The sequence below is a fragment of the Colletotrichum gloeosporioides genome (genome assembly GCF_011800055.1).
Source record: "Colletotrichum gloeosporioides strain Lc1 chromosome Unknown consensus_56, whole genome shotgun sequence".
Classification (NCBI taxonomy): Eukaryota; Fungi; Ascomycota; class Sordariomycetes; order Glomerellales; family Glomerellaceae; genus Colletotrichum; species Colletotrichum gloeosporioides.
In genome coordinates, this window is record NW_025544701.1 from 120480 (window position 1) to 143999 (window position 23520).

The 23520-nt window shown below is 52.6% G+C and overlaps 8 protein-coding genes across 8 annotated transcripts; 7 read left to right on the forward strand and 1 right to left on the reverse strand.

Annotated features, from left to right (window-relative positions):
* Window positions 1-775: 775 nt before the first annotated feature.
* GCG54_00011781 (Lactose permease) lies at window positions 776-2918 on the forward strand (the record flags this gene model as incomplete). Its single annotated transcript, XM_045411675.1, has 7 exons — window positions 776-1100; window positions 1163-1441; window positions 1504-1581; window positions 1682-1714; window positions 1771-2110; window positions 2173-2671; window positions 2739-2918. 7 exons carry the CDS (start codon window positions 776-778, stop codon window positions 2916-2918), a joined length of 1734 nt encoding a protein of 577 aa, XP_045262273.1.
* Window positions 2919-4161: 1243 nt separating this feature from the next.
* GCG54_00011782 (Xyloglucanase) lies at window positions 4162-7071 on the forward strand (the record flags this gene model as incomplete). The annotated part of the gene is made up of 8 exons (XM_045411676.1): window positions 4162-4484; window positions 4540-4615; window positions 4666-4786; window positions 4840-4928; window positions 4981-5175; window positions 5226-5364; window positions 5435-5610; window positions 5689-7071. The coding sequence occupies 8 exons, from the start codon at window positions 4162-4164 to the stop codon at window positions 7069-7071; spliced, it is 2502 nt and encodes an 833-aa protein (XP_045262274.1).
* A 1456-nt stretch (window positions 7072-8527) lies between these two features.
* On the forward strand, window positions 8528-8911 carry GCG54_00011783 (uncharacterized protein; the record flags this gene model as incomplete). The annotated part of the gene is made up of 1 exon (XM_045411677.1): window positions 8528-8911. One exon carries the CDS (start codon window positions 8528-8530, stop codon window positions 8909-8911), a length of 384 nt encoding a protein of 127 aa, XP_045262275.1.
* Window positions 8912-9852: 941 nt separating this feature from the next.
* Window positions 9853-10644, forward strand: GCG54_00011784 (uncharacterized protein; the record flags this gene model as incomplete). The annotated part of the gene is made up of 1 exon (XM_045411678.1): window positions 9853-10644. One exon carries the CDS (start codon window positions 9853-9855, stop codon window positions 10642-10644), a length of 792 nt encoding a protein of 263 aa, XP_045262276.1.
* A 2014-nt stretch (window positions 10645-12658) lies between these two features.
* GCG54_00011785 (Transcriptional regulatory protein moc3) lies at window positions 12659-14786 on the forward strand (the record flags this gene model as incomplete). Its single annotated transcript, XM_045411679.1, has 2 exons — window positions 12659-12772; window positions 12834-14786. The coding sequence occupies 2 exons, from the start codon at window positions 12659-12661 to the stop codon at window positions 14784-14786; spliced, it is 2067 nt and encodes a 688-aa protein (XP_045262277.1).
* A 528-nt stretch (window positions 14787-15314) lies between these two features.
* Window positions 15315-16712, forward strand: GCG54_00011786 (Branched-chain-amino-acid aminotransferase; the record flags this gene model as incomplete). Its single annotated transcript, XM_045411680.1, has 3 exons — window positions 15315-15623; window positions 15696-16454; window positions 16527-16712. 3 exons carry the CDS (start codon window positions 15315-15317, stop codon window positions 16710-16712), a joined length of 1254 nt encoding a protein of 417 aa, XP_045262278.1.
* A 699-nt stretch (window positions 16713-17411) lies between these two features.
* GCG54_00011787 (putative 2-hydroxyacid dehydrogenase UNK4.10) lies at window positions 17412-18308 on the reverse strand (the record flags this gene model as incomplete). The annotated part of the gene is made up of 1 exon (XM_045411681.1): window positions 17412-18308. The coding sequence occupies one exon, from the start codon at window positions 18306-18308 to the stop codon at window positions 17412-17414; it is 897 nt and encodes a 298-aa protein (XP_045262279.1).
* A 426-nt stretch (window positions 18309-18734) lies between these two features.
* On the forward strand, window positions 18735-23300 carry GCG54_00011788 (Leukotriene A-4 hydrolase-like; the record flags this gene model as incomplete). The annotated part of the gene is made up of 14 exons (XM_045411682.1): window positions 18735-18787; window positions 18848-18879; window positions 18949-19016; window positions 19068-19855; window positions 19906-20232; window positions 20283-20377; window positions 20437-20458; window positions 21063-21408; window positions 21465-21549; window positions 21613-21841; window positions 21895-22012; window positions 22077-22568; window positions 22620-23113; window positions 23168-23300. The coding sequence occupies 14 exons, from the start codon at window positions 18735-18737 to the stop codon at window positions 23298-23300; spliced, it is 3282 nt and encodes a 1093-aa protein (XP_045262280.1).
* Window positions 23301-23520: the final 220 nt, after the last annotated feature.

Genomic DNA, 23520 nt, shown 5'->3' on the forward strand with positions numbered 1-23520 from the left:
CATGATCCGAAGCTTGGCTGATGCCACCCGGCCGTCAAAACCAGCAACCGGCTCGGGCTCCAACCTGCCAGCCATCCTCATCCTCCCAAAACAGCTTCGCCTGATTCCCCCTCATCAACACTAGTCTACCGTGAAGCAACCCCGCCGGCCCTTTTGTGCATCTGATCTGAATGTCAACTACCCTCGCGAATCACAGCTCGAGCCGATGCTTCTTGATGCTGGTGTCCGGATGGCACCCCTTGCTTTTTGGGGTAAACATTGAGGAGGCAAAAGACCAAGAATTGGCGTGTGCGGAGATCCGTCAGGTTCATCGCGAGTGTGCCGTATCCGTACCGCTCGCTAGGTTTCGAGTGTCTCTGTCTTTGCAAGTTTAGGCCGCTAGTCGGGACCAACACGACTGACGGCTCATCGTGCCATTCTAGTCTCATCTCGTTCTCCATAATACTAGCAATTTCACTACGAAAACCTCCACGTGCTGCGGCTCCGTCTCCCCCGTGCGAACCAGCCCATTGCCTGAATCCTCCGAGCGTGTGGGGATGCCAGTGGAATCCCCGTATCCTGGGGACCGGGGTGTGGTGCAAGCAAGCAGGATGGAGATGCCATGTAACGGTAGTCGCGCAGTCGCAGTCCCGACCCGGCGGTTGGGCCGTTGTTCACCGGGCGGCCCTTCGCTCATGTGTCTGTCGGCCCATTCGATCGGCATTGAGGTCGCGTTGGCTTGCCGGCTGGGTGGGCTCTTCCTCAGTCCCTTTAAAGAGGCCATCTTCCCCTGCGCATGCGACGCGCGTGGATTGCTTCCTGTCTGTCCCTTGACTCCATCGCCAATTCCCCAAGTTTTGCGCCGCAGTTCGCATACTGGTCTCCAGTCACAATGGCGCCTCTCGAAGAAACGAAATCTCGCACCGAGGTCGAGCACGACAATGCGCCGATGGACGAGAAGGCCGCGAACGCGTTCGGCGACGTCAAGGAGGTGAACGCCGCCTCCGTCGCATTGGCTGCGGCCATGGCCGAGGCGAAGCCCAACATCTGGTCGCCCAACATGCTGCGTCTGTACTTCATCATGGCCGTCGGATACCTCGTCTCGACCATGAACGGCTTCGGTGAGTTGCCCAAGTCCCGACAGCAACCTGCGCGCATGAATGTGAGCTAATACCGCCCCTAGACAGTTCCTTGATGGGCGCCATCAACGCCATGCCGCACTACCAGCAGACCTTTGGCCTTTCCGGCGCCGGATCGACCACGGGCATCGTCTTCATGATCTACAACGTCGGCCAGATTTGCAGTTTCCCCTTCTGCGGTTGGCTCGCTGACGGGTACGGCCGCCGCGTCTGTATCGCTGTCGGCTGCTTCATCGTCCTCATCGGCACTGCCATCCAGACGCCCGCCAACAACCTCGGCCAGTTTGTAGCTGGTCGCTTCGTGCTTGGCTTTGGCGCCTCTCGTAAGTTGATCTCATGCTGTTTGATTTTGGGCTGTGAAGGGAAGCTAACAGTGAGATCGCAGTCGCCTCCGCCGCTGGCCCCGCCTACACCGTCGAGCTTGCTCACCCCGCGTACCGAGGCTTCATGGCCGGCATGTACAGTGAGTAGCATCCAGTCAATTCCTTCTGCGCGACATCGAATCAATACATTCTGTCTCGTTCCGGGCTAAAAGGACGGTTGCTAACTTAGAACCCTTACAGACAACTTCTGGTGGCTCGGCAACATTCTCGCAGGTAAGAATAGCCGTCTTTACCCGCCTTCGATACGCCGCATGCTAACTCGTTTTCAGGATGGACTACCTACGGATCCAACCTTCACGTAGATAACTCATGGGCTTGGCGGATCCCCACTGTCGTTCAGTGCGGCATGCCCGGCGTCGCCATGCTCTTCATCATGTTCTTCCCCGAGTCGCCGCGTTGGCTCATCTCCCATGACCGCGCCGAGGAGGCCCTCGCCATCTTGGCCAAGTACCACGGCGACGGCGACGTCAACTCGCCCATCGTACAGCTGCAGTACCACGAGATCATGGAGGACAACCGCCTGACCAAGGACGAGAACCCCTGGTGGGACATGCGTGAGCTTGGAAACACCCGCGCTGCCCGGTACCGTCTGTTCATGGTTGTCGCCATGTAAGTCGCAAGCACTTTTAGGCTCATCTATTCTGGCTACCGTGAGCTAATTACCATTATAGGGCTTTCATTGGCCAATGGTCCGGTAACAACGTTGTGTCGTACTTTATGCCCGAGATGTTTAAGCAGGCCGGCATCACCGACGACAAGACCCAGCTCCTCCTCAACGCCATCAACCCCATCTTCTCCATGATCGGCGCCATCTACGGCGCTAGCCTGCTCGACCGCCTCGGCCGCCGCTTCATGATGATCGCCGGCCTCCTCGGCTCCCTGGCCGCCTACATTATGCTCACCGGCTTCACCGCCGGCTCCGAGACCAACAAGAACCTGTCCTACGGCGTCATCGTCTCCATCTACGTCTTCGGCATCTGCTTCGCCTGGGGCTTCACGCCCCTGCAGACGCTGTACTCGGTCGAGTGTCTCGAGAACCGCACCCGCGCCAAGGGCTCCGCCGCGTCCTTCATGTTCCTCAACGTCGCCATCATGATCAACACGTACGGAATCTCCGTCGCCATGGAGAGGATCGGCTGGAAGCTGTACCTTGTGTACATTGGCTGGATTGTAAGTCTTGAACCCACCGCACTTACCTTGAGAATTTCGCACCAGATTTGCTAATTGGTGCAATTAGTGCATCGAACTCGCCATCATCTACTTCTTCTTCGTCGAGACGGCGGGCAAGACCCTCGAGGAGCTCAAGTCCATCTTCGAGGCTCCCAACCCCAGGAAAGAGTCGACGAAGAAGACCAAGGTTTCCGTCGACGAGGCAGGAAACGTCGTCAACGTCGGCGAGACCACCTCGGGTATCTAAATAATGCGTGAGCCTGGGTTTATGTGCCAACCGCCAAGTGTGGCGTGTGAACTGATTGGCGTGGCCACAAACGAGTAATTATATATGATTAATACCAATTTGATTCCCCTCGCACCAAATACCATCCTTCGCAATTTGAAAGATGTTTGTCAAAGCCGGATGCCACGCGGATGACCTTGGCGTTCATGTCACACCGCACGATACGACCCCTGCCAAAAGGCAATCCCGACTGGGTCCGCCAATCGAAGCATCTCATTCCCGCCCGCCTTGTCCCGATTCATGTGTTCCCCATTCAGCCATCTACCGCAGTCCCCATTTCAGCTTGGCCTAGGGGTCCCGTGGGCAAACTTCGTGGGGAAAAGCTGATCCTGCCAGGATCCGATCTCTAGAGCGGCATCGCCTACGCCCGTCCTTGCAGAGCCGTCCTCGCTGCGTGGTGCTAGGATAGCTGCCGATTCGCGTCGGCTGAAGAACCCCATATCCACGGGAATGCGGGAAGCTCGTGCCAGATGTTCTCACGTCAAAGAAGGGAAGCTGACAGCCCCCAGGTCCCTTGCATCACGCCACCCAACCGATGACACCCGCTTCTTGGCCTGCTCTTGGGGCTGGCTGGTAGCATCATGTGATGGCCCCGGATGTAGGTTTTCGCTTTCCTCTTTAGGAAATCACGATCTTGGAGACGGTGGATGAGGGGAGCACTCGGATGGCGGAACGGTTCCTGGGACCTGCGTGGTGTAATTTGATGAAAAAGGCCCCTCTCTCTATGCGGAAGCTTTGCTTCCACGACAGGCAAATGGGAGTAGTGCGTCCGGCCCGTCGGGATCTTGGGTGCGCAACCTCATCCGACTACATGGCGCAGGCTTTGATTGATTGATGGAAATTTGGGGAAGACAGGTTTTGACTCGTCTCATTTCCGGAGGGCGGAGCCATGAAGCTACCATGACATCCTTTGGCATCTCCACATCGAGACACCCGAACATCCGCTCTACCCTCCCTTTCTATCGCCATGCGGCAATGCCCTTCGGAACCACAAGGCAGAGAACCAAAGACGGGCACAGCGCGGGCCTTTATATTGCTCGCATGGAAACCAACACCCGTCGATCTTGCTCCCCTTCTCTCCCACCCCGCATGGTCCTATATCAGCTTCTAGATATAGACCCTCCAGGCTGCTTTGTATCACCACCCATCCCCGTCTTGACTTTCCCTCCTCTGTGAGACGTCAGGAAGCCTGCGGGTAGCAAAGATGAAGTACGCCAACGCCCTCCTCGCGGCCCTCGTGGCCCCGATTCAGGCTGCATTCACATGGAAGAACGTCCGCATCGGCGGCGGCGGCGGGTTCGTCCCTTCCATCGTCTTCCACCCCAAGACCAGCGGCGTCGCCTATGCTAGGACCGATATTGGCGGTCTGTACCGTTTGAACGCCGACGACTCGTGGACCGCGGTCACGGATGCCAACAACTTTGCGGACGACTCGCACTGGAACCGGTGGGGTGTCGATGCCCTGGCTCTGGACCCCCAGGATCCTAACAAGGTGTACATTGCCGTGGGCATGTATACTAACAGCTGGTGAGACGACCCAAGAAAGGCCCATCTTGAGAGACTCGTTACTTACATGACATAGGGACCCGAACAATGGCCAGATTGCTCGCAGTTCTGACAAAGGCGCGACTTGGACCTTTACTAACCTTTCATTCAAGGTGAGAGTGAGTAGTCTACTGATGCCAACGTCGTGCTCATATTCTCCCAGGTTGGAGGCAACATGCCCACCAGAGGCACTGGAGAGCGTCTTGCCGTCGACCCCAAGAACTCCAACATTCTCTACTTTGGAGCCCGCAGCGGCAACGGGCTGTGGAAGAGTACTGACGGAGGTACGACAGTCCATGTCCTCAGGGGCGAGACCACCCCCACTGACTATTTACAGGCGCCAGCTTCTCCAAGGTTTCTTCCTTCACTGCCGTCGGTACCTACCGTCCCGGACCTTCCACTGATGAGTACAATGGTGACATCCAGGTATGTATGCTATTATCGTAGACACCTGAACTTTCAAGCTGACTTGGCGTAGGGACTGACCTTCGTCACGTTTGACGAGACATCTTCGACCCTGAACGGCGCCACTTCTCGAATCTTTGTCGGAACTGCCGACAACACGACTGCTTCCGTCTATGTATCCAACGATGCCGGCGCTACTTGGAGTGCCGTCACTGGTCAGCCGGGCCGATACTTCCCCCATAAGGGTAGGATCCAGCCCACCGAGAAGGTCAGTCATCAACATCGGATCTGATGTTTGACTTGCTAATGAAACCAAAGGCTCTCTACATCAGCTACTCTGACGGCACTGGTCCTTACGACGGTACCTCCGGCTCTGTCTGGCGCTACGACATCACGGCTGGTACATGGAAGGACATCACTCCTGTCCCCGTGGGCTCCGACCTGTACTTTGGCTTTGGTAAGTACTGTCATTCGGCGCCGCCTCTTTGCGTGCTTTGTTTTCTCTCTTGTGCTGACATCTTGCCCAGGTGGATTGAGTGTCGATATGAAAAAGCCGGGCACACTGATCGTCGCCACCCTCAACAGCTGGTGGCCAGATGCCCAGCTCTTCAGGTCTACTGATTCCGGCACCACTTGGAAGAAGATCTGGGAGTGGGCAAACTACCCCGAAATGACTCTCGGTTACACCCAGAGCACCCCAAAGGTAGATCCCTAGTTCTGAAGATTCGGAATCAGACATTCACAATGCTCCAAGCCCTGGACACTCGCTGACCTGCTCTAGGCCCCATGGATCAAGACCAACTTCCTGGATACCGATACCAAGGATCTCGGGTGGATGATCGAGTCCCTGGAAATCGACCCCACGGACTCCAACCACTGGCTCTACGGAACCGGACTCACAATCTTCGGAGGACACGATCTCACTAACTGGGACACTGGCGCCAAGGTCACCATTCAAGCCCTCGCAGACGGCATCGAAGAGATGGCTATCCAAGAGCTCGCCAGCGCTCCCGGCGGCTCCGAGCTTCTCGTCGCCGCCTACGACAACAACGGTTTTACCTTTAAGACCAAGAGTGTCCTTGACACATCCCCTCAAACGACCTGGGCGAACCCGATGTGGGCCTCGAGCGTTGGAGTCGACTACGCCGGCAACAAGGTAGCTAACGTCGTCCGCGTAGGAAACACCGCGGGCACACAGCAACTGGCAGTTAGCTCCGACGGCGGCGCAACCTGGAACATCAACTACGCCGCCGGCACGACCCAGTACGGCGGCTCGGTCGCCTACTCCGCCGACGCCGACACCATCATATGGTCCACCGCCACCCTCGGGGTCCAGCGCTCCCAGAACCAAGGCTCGCTGACGACTATCTCCAGCATCCCCGCCGGCGCCATCATCGCCAGCGACAAGCGCAACAACACCGTCTTCTACGGCGCCTCCGGCTCCAGCTTTTACCGCTCCACTGACACCGGCGCCACCTTCTCCACCTCCGGCACCCTCTCCGGCGCCACCGAGATCCGGCATGTCGAGGCCCACCCGGCCAAGGTCGGCGACGTCTGGGTCTCCACCAACGTCGGCATCTTCCACAGCACCGACTACGGCTCCACCTTCTCCCTCGTCTCAAGCACCCTCACCAACACGAACAAGGTCGCCCTCGGCAAGGGCTCCGGCAGCAACTGGAACCTCTACGCCTTCGGCACCGGGCCCGCCGGCCGCCGCCTTTACGGCAGCGCGGACCTCGGTGCTTCCTGGGTCGACCTTCAGGGCACGCAGAGCTTCGGGGCCGTCGACGGCGCCAAGCTCGCCGGCTCCGCGAACGAGGAGAACCTTGTCTACGTCGGCACCAACGGCCGCGGCGTCTTCTACGCGTCCGGCGCGATTGCTTCCTCCGGTGGTGGGTCGACCTCTGCAGCTTCGACATCGACTAACAGGGCGACAAGCAGCAGCTCGACGGTCCGCGTGACCTCTTCGACATCTTCCGTGAGGGCGACGACGACGTCGACCTTGGCGACTTCCACGAGGACCAGCTCCGCGCCTGCGGCTACGGCGACGAACCTGGCAAAGCAGTATGAGCAGTGCGGCGGGCAGGGGTGGACGGGCCCGACGCAGTGTGTGTCGCCGTATGTGTGCACGAAGGCGAACGATTGGTACTCGCAGTGTTTGTAAGAGGGCTCTAGGGAGTTGTGTGTGTTGCTCTTGATGGGCGTAATGAGACTGAACCGAGGACTCAAAGTCGTGTTTGGCCATGGAAGATGCGAAGTTCATTAGCTGAAACGTACTTTCGTGCCTACCTTGCGTACTGATCAGAACCGGATCGCCGAGTCATTGTTGACTTTTGTTGCAGACATTTGAAGAAGTCCCTGTATTGCCGCATGTGCCCCTGATTGGAACCCTCAACTCTCGATTTAGATCGGATATCTTGCGTCGACGAAGAGAGAAGATAGAATGCTCCTGTCTGATGTTGTGTGCTCGACACGTCGCCTCTGGTCCAGGTTCCACATGTGTTGAAAGAATATGCTCCTGGAATAGAGTGAAAAGACTTTCCGCCAGGTCCGGAAATCATCCGTCCTGGGCGCGCGCCAGAGGCCTTATTAGTAAACACCTCAAGTACCGGCATGAGTGGCGTTGCGTTGCGAATGGCATGCTTTGGTGACGTATAGCAGAAATAGAAGTCGGAATGATGGTGCATGATTGATTATGAAATTGCGCTCTTTTTATCTGTGACAACTGGTAGCCTTGAGATGAACGGCACTCGAGTGACCACTACGTAGATTTAGAGTTAGGTGTATGTATAGATCATTATTCAGGGGTAACGTGAGCTGCCCCAGTTATGGAGTAGTCCGCGAGCGGCCTTACTTGGCGTTGTCTGAGTTGATTGGCCTTGAGTCGGGAGAAAGTATAAACCAAGCCACTGGGCCGATCATAATAAGAGCACAAAGGGGCTGGAGATACAACTATCATTGCTGTTAAAGGTCTGATCTTTATTGATACGTAAAGCCTACATGTGGATCCTTCTGGGGAACCGGAGCATTTCTCTAGAAGTCTCCGTTCTCATTAGAGCGATAGTGGTGATATCGTTTTATCGCCGGAACGACCGGTGCGCCCGATAAGCTCTTCTGTAAGGCAAATGGCGTCAAGGTGTCTAACTGGACCATGGAAATGGCAGTGAGCTTGAGAAAGAGCTTAGTGAACATGAACGGCGCTGGCGCTGCGCGCATTCTCCTTCGATATCCAGGCCGCCCGTCTGTTGCGAATGCGAGCAGGTCAGGGGCTAACTGTATCAAAACCTAAAAAGCAAAAGCTTCGGTAACGCCGAACGTGTAGTCACTATCCCCCGTTCTGCACAGCCCTGCCTTAACGTCTGAAACGTTAATTATATTATTGCATGTCAGTAGACCTCTGTAAAGACGCCGCACAATTAGGCCGAGAACTATTATGAGAACTCTAAAGTGTAGTAGTTGTTCTCTTGTCAGGTGAAGAAGGCATTTGTATTAAAGCCAACAGCCCGTCGCTTCTCTCAAGCCATTTCTTTTGCCACTCATCCCGCATCATTCATTCACTCAGCGTTTCTTCAAATCAACTCAACTTTCTTTCAATACCAACTACTCTCTTTTTCTTCAAAATGCGTTTCGCTGCTGCGTTCGGACTCTTTTCCCTGGCTGCCGCCCTGCCGGCCACCCCCGAGGGTAACGGCGCCGCCGCCATCGAGTCGAGAGCGACCCCGATGGCCGGAAGCAGCATCTACTCCTGGCCCGCGACCACCAAGCCCATGGATATCGAGTTCTACACGGGCGCCAAGCTCACCATCAAGTCGCTGGATTTGACAAACGTCCAGGTCGACTGCAGCAACAAGGCCGACCAGAACGCCGAGTTCATTATCACAGACAACGAGAGCAAGGCCGTGATCTACTCGTACAAGGTCAAGGTTGGCGAGACCTGTAACTCTGTTTCATTCCCTAAGGGCGAGAACGCGATCATGATCACTACGAAGATGGGATACTTCTAGATGATCGGTGGTTCGGGGAGATGAGCTGGAGACGGAGGGCTGTTCTGCTCTGGAAGAAATCAGGTTCAATAGATGAAGTGTTTTTGCATTTCTACATGTCAATTCAAAGCGTTGTGCCTGCGCATTTAAGCCTCGCTTCCTTGGCGTGAATCGGTTATGGTTTGCCGTTTGAGCAACTTCTTGACATTTTCATCTCCAAATGATCCCTCCATGAGTATTGAAAACTATGATCAAGTCTTAGAAAGAATGTTGTTCTATTGCAGTTGCAGTGTGCTATGGAACAGATGGGACGGTTTGCGTGTATATATGTCATCTCTGTAACTCGGGCAATTTAGGATTCTTTTCACCGCTGACCCTTGGGGACCATGTTCATCAAATGAAAATACTGGTCCTTGTCCAATATTCTCACACTCGTGATATGGAATTGTCCCTTCTATCATTGGACGTGCAGGTGTATATCAAGTATTCGTCAATTAAATACAAATTTAAGCAGGAGAGCTGATAGTTTTGGTTGGTCTTCCTCGCCACAAGTCATTATCTTAACTACAACTAGAGTAGTACTGACCTTCATCCTTCGGCTGGTATTACCTTGGGTGGCTATAACTTCAGCCGTTCATGCGACTGCAAACCCCTCACACCATTGCGGACGAATCCCCCAATTCTTAACAGAAAGTCTATCAGGACTACCGCCCAGCTAATGCATATCAACTGACCCAGACTAAGACTCACTGGTATTTAGGGTCGTCGGCCTCCTGCAGTAGTTCCTTTCAGCTTCAAGAATGCACATCTGACCCAACCGCTCGATGTATCGATAATTAATCGCAAGACTCCCAACGGTAAACAATGACAAACATGATATAATAAAACTTCCAGCTCTTAATCGCGCAGTCAACGCGCTTTTATCATCTTCAATTGTCAAGAATTTACAAGCAGGTTACACCATGCTTCCAAAATTCGGTGTCGAAGAGACCGCGCGTCCGGCATCTCCTATTGCACACGATCACGATGGACGCGAGACAGCTTCAGACGAGCCCTCCCTGAGGAGCTTCCATCGCGCTACCTACACTGGTGCCCTACTTTTCAATCTCGTCTCCTTCATACTTCCAGCTCTTTACGCCACCCTGTCCAAATTATGGGTCGCCAACATCGACTTTTCGCTCGTAGTCACCACAGACGCATACACGTACATCGGCGTCGTTGCCGAGGTTCTCAACGAAGGGCTGCCGCGGGCAGCATGGGTTATAATCGGCGATAAAGCGTCTCGAACCCTCGCACAGCGGTTGCAGCTCACGCACACACTCATCATCTTCCAGTCCGTCCTCGGCTTCATCATCAGCGTCGTCTTCGTGGCCGGCGCAAGCACTTTTTCGAAGGGCTTTGTACCTGTCGAAGTCCGCGAAGTTAGCATCACCTATGTGCGAATCGGAGCTTTCAGCGCCTTCCGCAGCGCGATCGAGACTGCAGTTTCCTCAGCCACAAGAGCGCTTGACCGGCCTGATGTGCCACTCATAATAAGCTCAGTCAAATTTGCGGTCAACATCGTCTTGGATCTTTTAATTATCTCCAAGGTCCATGTCGGATCCCATAAGAATACAGTGAACATGCAAGCTGGTATTCAGTTAGCGTGTAACCTCGCGTCAGCTCTGATCGGCCTGGCCTATTTTCTCTGGAGAAACGCCATGCCTTTGCGCAGAAATAGGACACACGAGCTACCTGTATTGGAGACCGCTTGACCAAGCCCCAAGACACTTATTATTCTCTTGCGTCCTGGTGTCCTGACCTTCATTGAATCAGCAGTTAGAAACGCGTTATACCTCTGGCTTGTCAGCAACATTGTATCAATGGGAAGCACATACGCGACGGCTTGGGGCGTCTTCAACACCATCAGATGGGGTCTCATTATGGTACCGGTCCAAGCACTTGAGCAAACCTCTCTGGCCTTTGTCGGCCATGCATGGCGATCTTGGAGACGAGCCATAGGCATCGAAAACCTCCAACCAAAGGTAAAGAAGACGAATATTGTCGCCATCGCCCGTCCAGCTCTTCTCTTTTTTATTATTGCAGTCATAATCGAGGTCCCAATGTGCCTCTTCCTGACATATTTCGGAGCCCGCCCTTTCGCCAGATACCTCAGCGGCTGAGACGAGGTTGCGGACGTGACGGCGATGATGTGGCGGACGATCGACTGGTGCTACATCTTCTATGCTATGTCTACGATGTTGGCAACGGTCTTGCTTGCAACGCGTCCTCGGTGGTACCTCTGGCAGAGTCTGGCCAGTAACTTCCTCTATGTTTTACCCTGGGCGATTGTGTGTCAGGCAGCGAGCCTCTCGGCTGACCGGGCTTGGACTTACCATAGTCTTGTCTTTGGTGGAAGTCTTGTGTTCAGCTTTGTTGACATTCTGATTGTGGATACGCTTTGGGTTTGGACTTTGACGACGGGGGGATGAAGCTTGACAAGTTCAGGGGATGGACTGTGAGTTCACTCTCGCTAGAGCCTTCGGTTGAAGCTTGTTCATGTTTCGTTTCAATTTACAAGCTTATTGCAATCTTTGAGACTAATAATTCGTACGCCCTAATTGGCGTCTAATCTGCCGACGTTATCATCCGCATCGTCTTCGTGGCTGTTGCGAGCGCTTCGCAAACCTCGCTATTTAACATGGACCACCGGATGATCGGCCAACATAACGTTCTAGCCTTACTTAGACAGATTGAAAGGACCGCCCTATAGGGCCACCTCCTTAAATACAGGCAACGACGCGTGGGATGTTTCTGATGTTGCCGCTGTTGTTGGTGAGATCTGTGCTTTGAACGGTGCATAGTTTTAACTGAAATTCGAACGGTTAAGTCGGAAGACACTGATCGAAATGGAATGACAATGATGAGAGGAGAGACTAATCAGATAAAAAGAGCTTCATTGCCCCAAGATTTAGACATCGTTCTTCGCAACATGTGGGAGCTGACTTGAACACTCCACACCGCGACGGCCTGGATCCGTGTCACTAGCATCAAGGGCGATGAGGTTATCGTCAAGGATGTAGCTCTTGCGTCTGGAAAGATTACCAAGGCCACCGAGAACTACTGAGGATGGTCGAACGGCGTAGCTGTCATGTGCGTGGGTAATGTCGATACTCTGGGTATTCCCACAGTTCTTTTTGTGGCCATAGGATGGCTTTTACACTTTTATTTTCTTGTATATAGTTGGAAGAATCACCGAGAATATTTCACATTTGAGCAATGATGTTCAAGCTTTTGCCAAGAGGAGGTCGGCTCTCGTTCCCTTGGCGAAAGCACATGTTGGTTGATACAAGACGGTGCCGCTGATCAAAGTGCTACATCAAACCATATGTTCTGGAAATTTGATACAAGATAGCGTCTGATGCCCGTGTTGAACGCCCGGCTTTTCAAAGTTTGAGGCTCTTATTACGCTCCATAGCCTGCATCAATTGAGACGATGGTGTTGTTGACTATCGCCGAGGAGAGCCAGCCGACAGCCGGCCGGGCCTAGATTCTCATCGCTCCACTGCCGCAGGGGGCATGACGTTGGAACTTAGCGGGGAGACCCCCGGACTGACCCCGCTGCCGGGATGGAGCACGCTAAAACAGGCAACATTTGGCGGTCGCCATCGTCCTCGTTCGATTTCTCCTTTTTCAACAATCTCCAACTCACCTTATCGCAAACGATTTCCAAGTTGACTGCCGACCAAACCAAGGCTGCGACCGGACGAGAAAGATATTTGTGTTGCTATGTCTGAACGTGTCATACGCAGACGTAATGTTACTTCAAGAGACCGCACCGGCTGTGTCACCTGTCGCTCCCGCAGGTTGAAGTGCGACGAGAAGAAGCCAAGCTGTAATAACGTATGCTCTCCACTTCTCGCCGCAATACTAGCTCGTTTGCTGAAGGAATCTTTGCCCGCAGTGTACGCGCCTAAATCTTGAATGCGGTGGTTATGTCACCCCGATCAAGTTCAAGGATCAAACAGATCTGTGGGAGCGAAAGCAGAGGAAGAAACGCGAGGCCAAGAAGGCCGCGAGTGCCAATCACCAGAGCCCCTCATCACCTGTGCCGTCGCGAAGTGACCCGGCGCCCGCAATAACACCACGATCATCACGGCCCATCGTCAATCTCGATGATGTTCATGATGATACGTTCTTCTCTGTTGATGACACACAGGACTTCCTCGCAGGCTCACAGGAGCAATCGCTTTACGAAGCCGCAACATCGTTAGCCCTGATCTCGGAGGGAATTCCGCGTGAGACTGGTGGTCATGACGGTCTAGAGATCAGCGACAGCTCACAATCCAATCATGTTGTCAACTCAGTGTCAACAGCATCAGTCAACGTCGACTTTTCCATGTATGCTGCTGGAGATAAGACATCACCAGTATTTTATGGAAATGAGCACCTTCCAAGTTGCACTCCGATATATCAGCCGCAGGACTCTCCCAGAGTCTGGGACCCGCACCTCGATGAGTCAAATCGGCAGCTGAGTTCAGTCCCGACGATATTACCTGGAATTATTGAAAGCAGCAAGTTTCCAGAAGACACGATCTACTACCACCACCTCAGAGACAGCTCGCCTTATGGCATCTTATCAATCCTGTCTCTCAGCGATATTCTACAAGAGGATCAACTCGACAGCGCCTTCTTCCATGCTGCGCTGGCTTTGTCGGCCCTCGATATTTCTCAGTACAGACCTTCAGAGACTCTTGCTAGCAAAGCTGCGTTGCAAGCACTGGATCACTTCGTTGCTGCCCTCGGCACCGTGCGTATGGCGCAGCTGGATGATGAAGGCGTCGCCACAGGATGTCCCTCAAACCAAGATAACGCCATATCATGGCTAGCTACTGTTCTGTTACTCGCAAACTTCGAGTTACAACGGGGGCAGATGAAGCTCTGGTACATTCACAGCAGAGCCGCGGTCACATTCCTTTCGCAACATCTCAATCGCGTACGAGAATCACCCGTGGGGGAGTCTCTCATCCGGTCCTTCTCCCGCATAGCCGCCCTTCTAGATATTTTCGACCGAGCCTACTCCGTCCGATACAGCATTGCATCACCAGACGTCTCAGACTCACTGGCCTCGTCGCTTGTCAATTCGCCTCAGTCTGCCGACAGGTTGTTGTACATCTTGCCCCGAGTCATTAAACTTGAGGAAGAATGGAGGAGTAACCCACAGCATGACCTACACTGGCGTGGCCAAGCAGAAGATCTAATCCAAGAGTTGAAGGCATGGAGGAACACCTTGGACGACTATGACGTGCCGGCCTTGCACGAGCACACAGCAAACCCCTTCGATGAGACCGCCGAAGGCCCTGGCATCACGATTAAGCCTCTCAGTATCCCTCGGGCACGAGAGCCCGTCAAAGCAGCGACGACCTTTATGCACTACCTAATCTCTCTTCTACGACTGGAGACACGATATCTTCCAGGTGCAAGACGAGAATTGCCACCCAACGCGAAGAAGATCATCCTTCTCGTTTGCAGGCTAGCAGCCGGTGTCCCTTACGCATCCTGCGCCGCCGTCAACGCGTACGGCCACGGAATGCTTCCGGCAATGATGAACGCGTACTACATGGCAGAAGACTTAGACCTAAAGACATGGATCAAGAACTGGATCGCCGGGTTTCCGAGGGATCGGGAGGGAATCTGGAACGTCCGCCACGCCCACCGGGTACTGCGCTACGTGGACGAGGAGTACACCCGCCGCGGCTCACGACACAATTGGGAAATCATCAAAGTGCGCATGGTTGACCTAGAGGATGACGCCACTCCTCAAGAAGACGAGGAAAGGGACCCCGATCGGTTCTCGGTCGAGGTGTATTCGAGGTGTAAGCGGGGGTGGAGCATCGACTTTGTAGAAATACCCTAAGAGGTAATTTTGACATACTCTGGCAGAGTGGGTTCGCTGATAGCTTACGATAGCGTAATGAGATGAACAGATGGGCCAAATTCGCTCGGCAACCCCGTCGATGTCCGATTTTCCTGCAAATTTCAACACCGAGAGGACCCGGCGCCGACCGAAGCTGACTCCACTATTTCCACTTGTCGCGCTACGTCCGGTGACGGCCCATTCGTTGTGGGTTTTCTTAGCGCCCTCGTTCTCCTTTGCCCGTTTGGGTAAGTTCATCCCGGTGGGCAGCCCACGATGGCCTCGGGATCATGCGCTGGTTGCCAATCACGAAATTTTGGACAATTGCGCTTGCAATTGCGAACGTTCCGCCTCTGACATGGGCTTTCTACTTTCGGACTCACTTCCGAGACGACTAACCTTTCGCATGTTGGGTTGCTAAAGGTTGCTTTATCAGCATCGCCAGCACACATCTTTAACGTTACCTATGCCCACCGTTGCACCAAGCTTTGTCGGTCAATCTTTAGAAATTTCGGCATCACTATCATCATGAGCCCCAGCGCGACGACCACAACTCCCGGCGCAGCCGTGCCCGCTGCGAGCGAAGTTCCCCAGAAGCAACCATGGGGAGAACTCGACGCCTCAGCGATGGTGAAGACTCTCGTCCCCGAGGCAGATCAACGTCCCGTGCCCGCCGTCGATGATCCCGTCCGCATTGGTCAGAACTGCACAGCAGCGCACATGGTTCAAGTGCCTTGGTCGATGGAGACGGGTTGGGGGACACCAGTCATGAGCCCGTATGGCAAGATTGCTCTAGAGCCGACAGCTAGTGTCTTGCACTATGCGACAGAGTCTTTCGTAAGTAAAAATTGTGACTTAACTTACGGCATGCTTTTCAAAGACTTCAAACGCTAATGAATGAGGGTACAGGAGGGCATGAAAGCCTACCGCGGCTACGACAACAAACTCCGCCTCTTCCGACCGCAACTCAACTGCGCCCGCATGGTAAAATCCAACGCACGCGTCGGCCTCCCCTCCTTCGACCCCCAGGGCCTCCTCGATATCATCACCGCATACATCTCCATCGAATGCCGCCGCTGGCTCCCCGACCAGGGCTCGAATATCTACCTCCGCCCCGCCATGATCGGCAGCGGCTGTGCTCTTGGCATCAACCAGCCGCCCGAAGCCCTGTTCTTCCTTTTTGCAGTCCTGTTCCCGCAAGCATCGGGCTTGCCACACCCGGGAATCAAGCTTCTCGCGAGCAGCCCGGAACATATCCGTGCTTGGCCTGGTGGTTTCGGATCTGCGAAGGTGGGCGCGAGCTACGGACCGTCGATGGTGTTGCACGCTGCCGCGAAGGCTAAGGGGTGCTCGCAGACGTTGTGGCTTTTTGGGGAGGACAGGTTGGTCACGGAAGCTGGAGCCAGCAACTTTTTTGTTGTTTTGAAGAAGAAGGATGGCCAGGGCATCGAACTTGTGACCAGCTCACTTGACACGGGAGTCATTCTGGACGGTATCACGAGGAGGAGTGCACTGGAGATTGCGAGAGAGCGCCTGACGAAGGAAGCTTCAGGGAAATACACGAGTCTGGATGCCTTGGAAGTTGTCGAGAGGCCATTCAGCATGGACGAGATTGTTGAAGCACATGCTGAGGGACGACTTGTCGAGGCTTTCGTCACCGGTACCGCGGTAAGTTCGCCCTTGGTCTAAAGGTGGCACTGATAGATGATTTGAATGTTTTGCTGACTGGTCTTGATTTAGATGTTCGTTACCCCAGTATCGCTGATTCACTACGATGACCGGGATATCAACCTCCCAATGACTGTCACTGATGATGGGCATAAAATTCCTCATGCGAAATACTCGTCGGCTATCAAGGCTTGGCTGGAAGACATTATCTACGGACGGGTTGATCATGAGTGGGGATATGTCGTTGAGGAACAGTAGTTGATTGAGCCTCGTTGAGGAACAGTAGTTGAATGAAACTTGGATGAGAGAACTATATACTGCATTGATGAGCTTTTGTAACCAGACTAGAAACGTGCTGGATGAAATTCTGACTTGAGATAAAGAGAGCCATGATACACTAAATTTATTGAAGTTGTAAATTCTTCATACATGGATCGCTTTCTTACACTAGCCTAGTTATAACCGAGCTCGGGCATGCTTTGAGATGGAAGCTGTAGGAGATAAGACTACCTGTTCCCCGGGTCGCACACATGTAGAAGCCAAGATTTGTCAATTGTGTTCAACTCTGTTCACTTTCACAAATTTGATGTCTCAGCATAAGAATGCGACTTTTTGCCACAAAGAGTTCCTTCCGGTTTAAGTCCAAAACGCGATGGTGACGCCTAACAAAACCTCCTCCTCTATAACACTTTCTGTTTCTATCATGATGGCAGGGTGGTGAAGAAATCGTCTACTCTTTTCATGGCAATCAACGCGTGGTTCTAAGTGTTTACACTCATGTTAGCCATGGACTGAGCAATCAGGAGTAGACTATACCAACCTTCATAGAATCGTGAGTCAATCCTCCCAGGTGAGGTAGCAAAGTGACGCAATCATACTCGAGCAACCTTGAACTGACTTTGGGCCTTTTTGTCCCGAACATCAGCACTGGCCATATTTGAATCAAGAGAAGGCGACTTACTCGTTGTAATGAACGTCAAGTCCAACGCTGGATACGACCCCGCTATCGATGGCGTCACACATAGCATCCTCATCGATACACTTTCCCCTTGCCACATTCACAATCCTCATGCCCTTTTTCATATCTGAAAAGACCTCTTGCGAAAGCAGGTGATGGGTTGCCGCAGAGTAAGAGCACGTCAAAACCAGACAGTCAACAACGGCAACCAGCGCTTGCAGATCCTTGTGAAGTGCCACAGGCGGAATGAGGCCCCTTATATATCCATCTTCGTGTTGAACAGTCTCAAGAAGCTTCCTCAGATTCGGCCTGTCGATGCAATGGATCTCCATACCTAATGCTGCAGCCTGGCGTGCAACAGTCTGTCCGATCGAGCCCATGCCAATGATGCCCAACTTTCTGCCGTAGGGATCTACAGCTGTTTGTGCAGAGTGCCTCAGTGCTGGTAGGAATTGATCGTCCCGAAGCATACGCTCATATCGGTTGAGCTGACGAAAGACGGAGATGATGAGGTAGGTTGCGACGACAGCAGTTGCTTCGCTACCGCCTGTCGTGTTGAAGAACTCGATGCCTCGGGAATTCAGCCCGGCAACATCTTCCTCCTCAAATCCATGGCCGAAGTTAACAATCAACTTTAGCGATTTGGGGAAGTATTCCAGTGCGCGTTTGGTCCAGCCGTTGCCAACCTTTTCGATCCCGGAGGGAACGTTGAGGCCGATTCTCATGATTCCCGATACGTCATGGCAAGCACCGCCCTTCAGAGACTGATAAAAATCTTTTGTAGTTGGGAAATCATATTGGTAGACCGCGTACCGTGTGCAGAAGTCTTCCCAAACATTGTCAGGAACGACCCCTTCGGGCGAGCCAATGACAAGAACCTTCCGGTGTGGCGCCATGGGAAGAAATCTGAAGTAAAGAATAAAGCGATGAACCTGGCGCAAATGACCGAATGAGACTTCTTCGACTTGAATACATGTCGCCGATCAACGAAACGGATGACCAACGAGTTATCTTTGCATTTAATGCCAGATTTACTGTGAAGCTCTTAGCAGCTGATTCTTCGTAAAAGACTGCCTATTCGGGTAGATCTTTTTCAGTGGGGTACGATCTGATTAGAGAAATATACCCCTGCGAAAGATCTTATCCGATCTCGCTTAGCGTGGGGTCGTAGGAGATGAGCAGCTTGGAATCCGTCATCAACCCCTCCTTTCGCGTCAAAATTGGTGACGTGACTGATCGCAGTCGAGGAGGTTTTTGAGGCTGCTCTCGCACCAACATTGGCTCAAAACCCTATCATCTTGGCGCCGAGACCGACGTTGACTATGGCTGCAAGGGCTGATGCTGTGGGCGACAGCCTTACTGGCTTCTACGCGAAGTGAGTTTTCCACTGAGAACTTCAGGGTTATCTTGAAGTCGCAGAACTGACAGACAGCAGGGTGGACGAGTTGGAGACTTCTTTCATTGAAAGTGAGTGGTTTTCGTTATCTGCAAAGCCTAATGTATCGAATTTCACACTAATTCACTGACAATTGAAAGGACTGGAAGAAGCAGTCAAGATCCCTTCGGTATCTGCTTACGCGGAACGAAGAGAAGATGTCTTCAGAGTGGGTCGCATTTTTGACTCCCAAGCTGAATTCAACTGACAAGATTATCAGATGAGCGAATGGATTGCCTCAAAGATGAGAGAGCTAGGAGTGGAGGTCACAATGAAGCCTTTAGGGAAACAGCAAGACAAACCTGACCTCGAGTTGCCCCCTCTCGTCTTGGGTCGGTATGGCAACGATGCTGAGAAGCCAACCGTCCTCGTCTACTCCCACTACGATGTTCAACCTGCTGCTCTTGAAGACGGTTGGAAATATGACCCCTGGGTTCTCACGATCGAAGAGAATGGTCGGCTATGTGGTCGAGGAACTTCGGATGATAAGGGCCCGCTAATAGGATGGCTCAATATGATTGAGTCTTTCCAAAAAGCGGGCGTTGAGGTCCCGGCGAACCTCGTCTTCTGTTTCGAGGGCATGGAAGAGAACGGGTCCTTTGGCCTGCGCAAAGCCTTGGAGGAAGAAGCGCAAAACTTCTTCAAAGACATTGATGTGGTCTGCATCACTGACGTCGTGTGGGTCAGTGACGAGCAGCTTAGCATCCCTCAGGGCTTGAGAGGAATCATCTTCTACCTTCTCACCATCACCGGCGCCGAGAGAGACGCTCATAGTGGTGGCTTTGGTGGGCAGATCTCCGAGCCAATGACCGATATGGTCAACATCATGTCTTCGCTCGTGGATTCGAACGGCAAGATTCTTGTGCCGGGTATTTACGACACGGTGCAAGCCGTGACGAGAGAAGAGTATGACAGCTATAACAAGCTGAATATCTCAGACGATTCTTTGCTTGGGGGAACGGGCGCCAGAAGCCTCCACAAGACCCAAGCGGACGCCTTGATCGCGAGGTACTTATCCCCAAGGTCTAGTTGTTGACGTGGAACTGACAAGCGACCAGATGGAAGAAGCCATCCCTCAGTCTTCACAGGATCGAAAACGCGACACCTGGCGCAGGAGCCGTCACTTCAATTCCTGCGAAGCTTGTTGGCAAGTTCAGCATCAGGACAGTCCCCAACATGAAATCGCAGGATATCGACAAGCTTGTTCAGAAGCATATTCGAGAGAAGTTCGAGGCGCTCGGGAGCAAGAACGAGTTGGATATCAACTGTGCTGACCAAAGTGACTGGTTCTACGAGAGCGCCGACCACTGGAACTACCAAGCCGCAATCCAGGCGACCCAGAACGTTTGGGGTGTTGATCCAGTCCTCACATGCGAAGGCGGAAGGTAAGGAGGCATCATGAAGCGTCGTTTGCCGCAAGCTAATTCTGGACCAGCATTCCCATTGCATTGGACTTCAAGCAGATTCTTCAGAAGAACGTGCTTTTGCTTCCCGTTGGACGACCCACTGACGGAGCTCATACCATCAACGGTGCGTTTTGTTATTCTTCCAGAGTCCAATATTTGCTAATGATTTTCGGTGGGCTGCAGAGAAGCTGGACAAGAACAACTAGTAAGTCCTATCGATTTGCACAGTCCGTTTCCCCTCACTAACGACCCCGACAGTATCAACGCTATCAAGTTGTATGGATCGTATCTCCAAGAGGCGCAGAAATTATGGCGTCAGAGCAAGGCGACAGCATAGCTCACCAGACAGTATTCGCAAATCGTGCTTTGATGGGCACATCAGGACAATCAGAACATGGATCCGGCTACATCGCAGAAACCGAAAATACCCATATCAAAAGGAACCTCCACTCTCTTTTCGCCGTGACTCGTGACCAAATCATCATGCGCTCTTTCAGCCACCAACCAGTCTCAATCACCGAGCGATACCTGGTTCCTGAGCGCGCTAAAGCAAGGATCGTGGCGGATGGCAGAATTGCCTAAATAGGAAACTCTGAACGACGGAGGTGAGGGGCATCAATTGTGCGGGGCACATCGTTGAGATACGAGACAGGCTCGTAAAGCGTCCCAGAGAAGAGTCCAAACACTCCCATATGTAGACACATTTCCTCGACGTTGTTTTCTATCGACGTGAAAATCGCTTTTGAGTTTGTGATTCCACCTCAGAGCCATCAGTCTTCACTTGATCTTACTTCCCTTCGTCGCGAGAGTCGGTCGGCCAGAAACGGCACCATGTGTCGACATCAGTCATCAGCGGTCGCAGACGTGAACACCAACTCCAACTTCAAGGAGGTCGTCACAAAGCATACCGACATTGATGTGACGATTGACTTCGAGCGGACCGTGCTCGTCGGGTCAACAATCATTACGTTCGAGTCAAGACGCGCGAGTCTGACTGAAATCATTCTTGACACCAGCTACTTAATTGTGAAACAAGCTACCATCAATGGCACCCGGGTTTCTTGGGACTTGAAAGCCCCAAAAGACGCCAATGGCAGTCCCTTTCATATCTACCTCGATCGAGCCTACGAAAATGGAGAGGCTTTCAAACTTGCCGTAAGCTCTGGCTCATCAACTAACGTGGAACTCTGATGCTGAGTATACCCTCGTAGGTTGACTTCGAAACAACAACGGAGACAACTGGCCTTCAGTGGTTCAAGGCTTCGCAAACAGATGATAAGAAATATCCGTTCATGTGTAAGTCCCCAGAACAGACGATTAGCTGTTGTTTTCAGCTCATAAACCGCTAACTTGGTGAAGTTTCCCAGGGAGAGCCAGTCCACGCACGCTCCATGTTCCCATGCCAGGACACTCCATCCATCAAGACAACTTTCGACATGACGATTCGGTCCATCTTACCAGTTGTCGCGAGTGGTATTCCTGAAAATGAGCTAATCTTCCCTCCCGTTCAGGAGCCACTAGAGCTCAAGACCTACAAGTTCAAACAGGAGATTCCAATCTCAAATTATCTGTTCGCGGTGGCTAGCGGGTATGTGTGTTACTCCGACCGACTATGGAATATAGCTGATGGGCATCTCTTAGGAATCTTGCGGGAGAGAAGATTGGTCCTAAGAGCTATGTTTACTGTGCGCCTGGTGATCTCGAGGCCTGCAAGGCGGAGTTCAGACCCGATCTGCAAGCCATAATTAAATCTGCGGAGGTAAGGTAGCTGGCTTATCGACGACCTCGCTACGGTGACTGACTTTGTTTATTTTTGACTGCAGAATCTCATCTTCGAGTACCCATGGCCGCTTTACAATCTCGTTGTCCTGCCCAAATCGTTCCACCTAGGAGGCATGGAAAACCCAGTCTTCAACTTCTACAGCGCCACTGTTGTCTCGGGCGACCGTGAGAACATTGGAGTCGTAGCCCACGAGTTCGCTCACAGCTACAGCGGTAACCTTGTCACCAATGACGCCTGGGAGCACTTCTGGCTGAACGAAGGTTGGACTGTCTACATAGAGCGTTGCATCCTGCGAGACCTCCGCGGGGAAGAGGCAGTCCAGCTTGAAGCCATCGTAGGATGGCAAGATCTGCTCTACAACATTGAAGCTTACGGCGGTAACGAAAGCGTGTTCACAAGTCTCGTTCTCGAATTTCAGGGAAAGAGGCCTGATGACATCATGTCGAAGATCTCCTACGAGAAGGGCTACACCTTTTTGTGTTTCCTGGAGCAGCAGGTGGGAAGGGAGAAATGGCACAAATTTGTTCCTCACGTAAGCGATTGTTGGTTCCGCAATTCTACGAGATACTAATGATGACTTTAGTACTTCAAGACTTTCTTCGGCAAGAGCGTCAACTCTGAGCAATTCAAGAGTTGCGTTCTGGATTTTTTCTCCCAGGACGTCCACGCCGCAGTTGCGCTTCACGCAGTTGACTGGGAAACCTGGTATCACAAGCCCGGTGCACCGCCAAAGCCTATCTTCGACTCCAGCCTCTACAGAGATTGCATTGGATTATGCGACAAGTGGAAGATGCTTGGCTCAAACGAAAGTGCCTTTACGCCCTCGTCTAAGGATGTTGAGGGCTGGACAGTTGGACAATTATTAGTCTTTCTTGACCTTCTGATTGAAAGTTCCAGTCCTATTCCCAAACAGTTCAGCCACACATTGGGTTCGCAGTATGGTTTACTATCCTCAGGAAATCTGGAGATAGTTAGCCGCTACCTCCGTGTTGCACTGCGAGCACGCGACGAAAGTGTCTTGAAGCAGACCGAAGAGGTTCTTAGCCAGACCGGCCGTATGAAATTCCTCAAGCCACTGTAAGCTTTTTCATTCCAATGAAGTTTCTCCCGTGATAGCTGATGTGGTATCAGGTTTGAGGGATTATTGTCAGTCAGCGAAAAGTTGGCTGTGGAGTTGTTTAACAGACATCGCGACTTTTATCATCCGACATGCTTGAGGTTGCTGCGAAATGTGCTTGAGAAGCATGGGCTAACTGTTGGTTGATGTGAATGTTCGAAAAGTCCCTCAGGTTTCGTCTTCATACATGTATTTTGGCCATAGGAGTCTCTCCAGCTCAGGCCTCCCTGGCCCTTCATAGATTTTCCAGTCAGAGTCAAACAGCAGTCAAAAAGATGCGCCCGCAGACGGTAACCTGCTGTATGAAAGTATGGAAAAAACCTTAGAAGCGAAGAAGGTTGGGTTCGGCTTGTGGATAGAGACATAA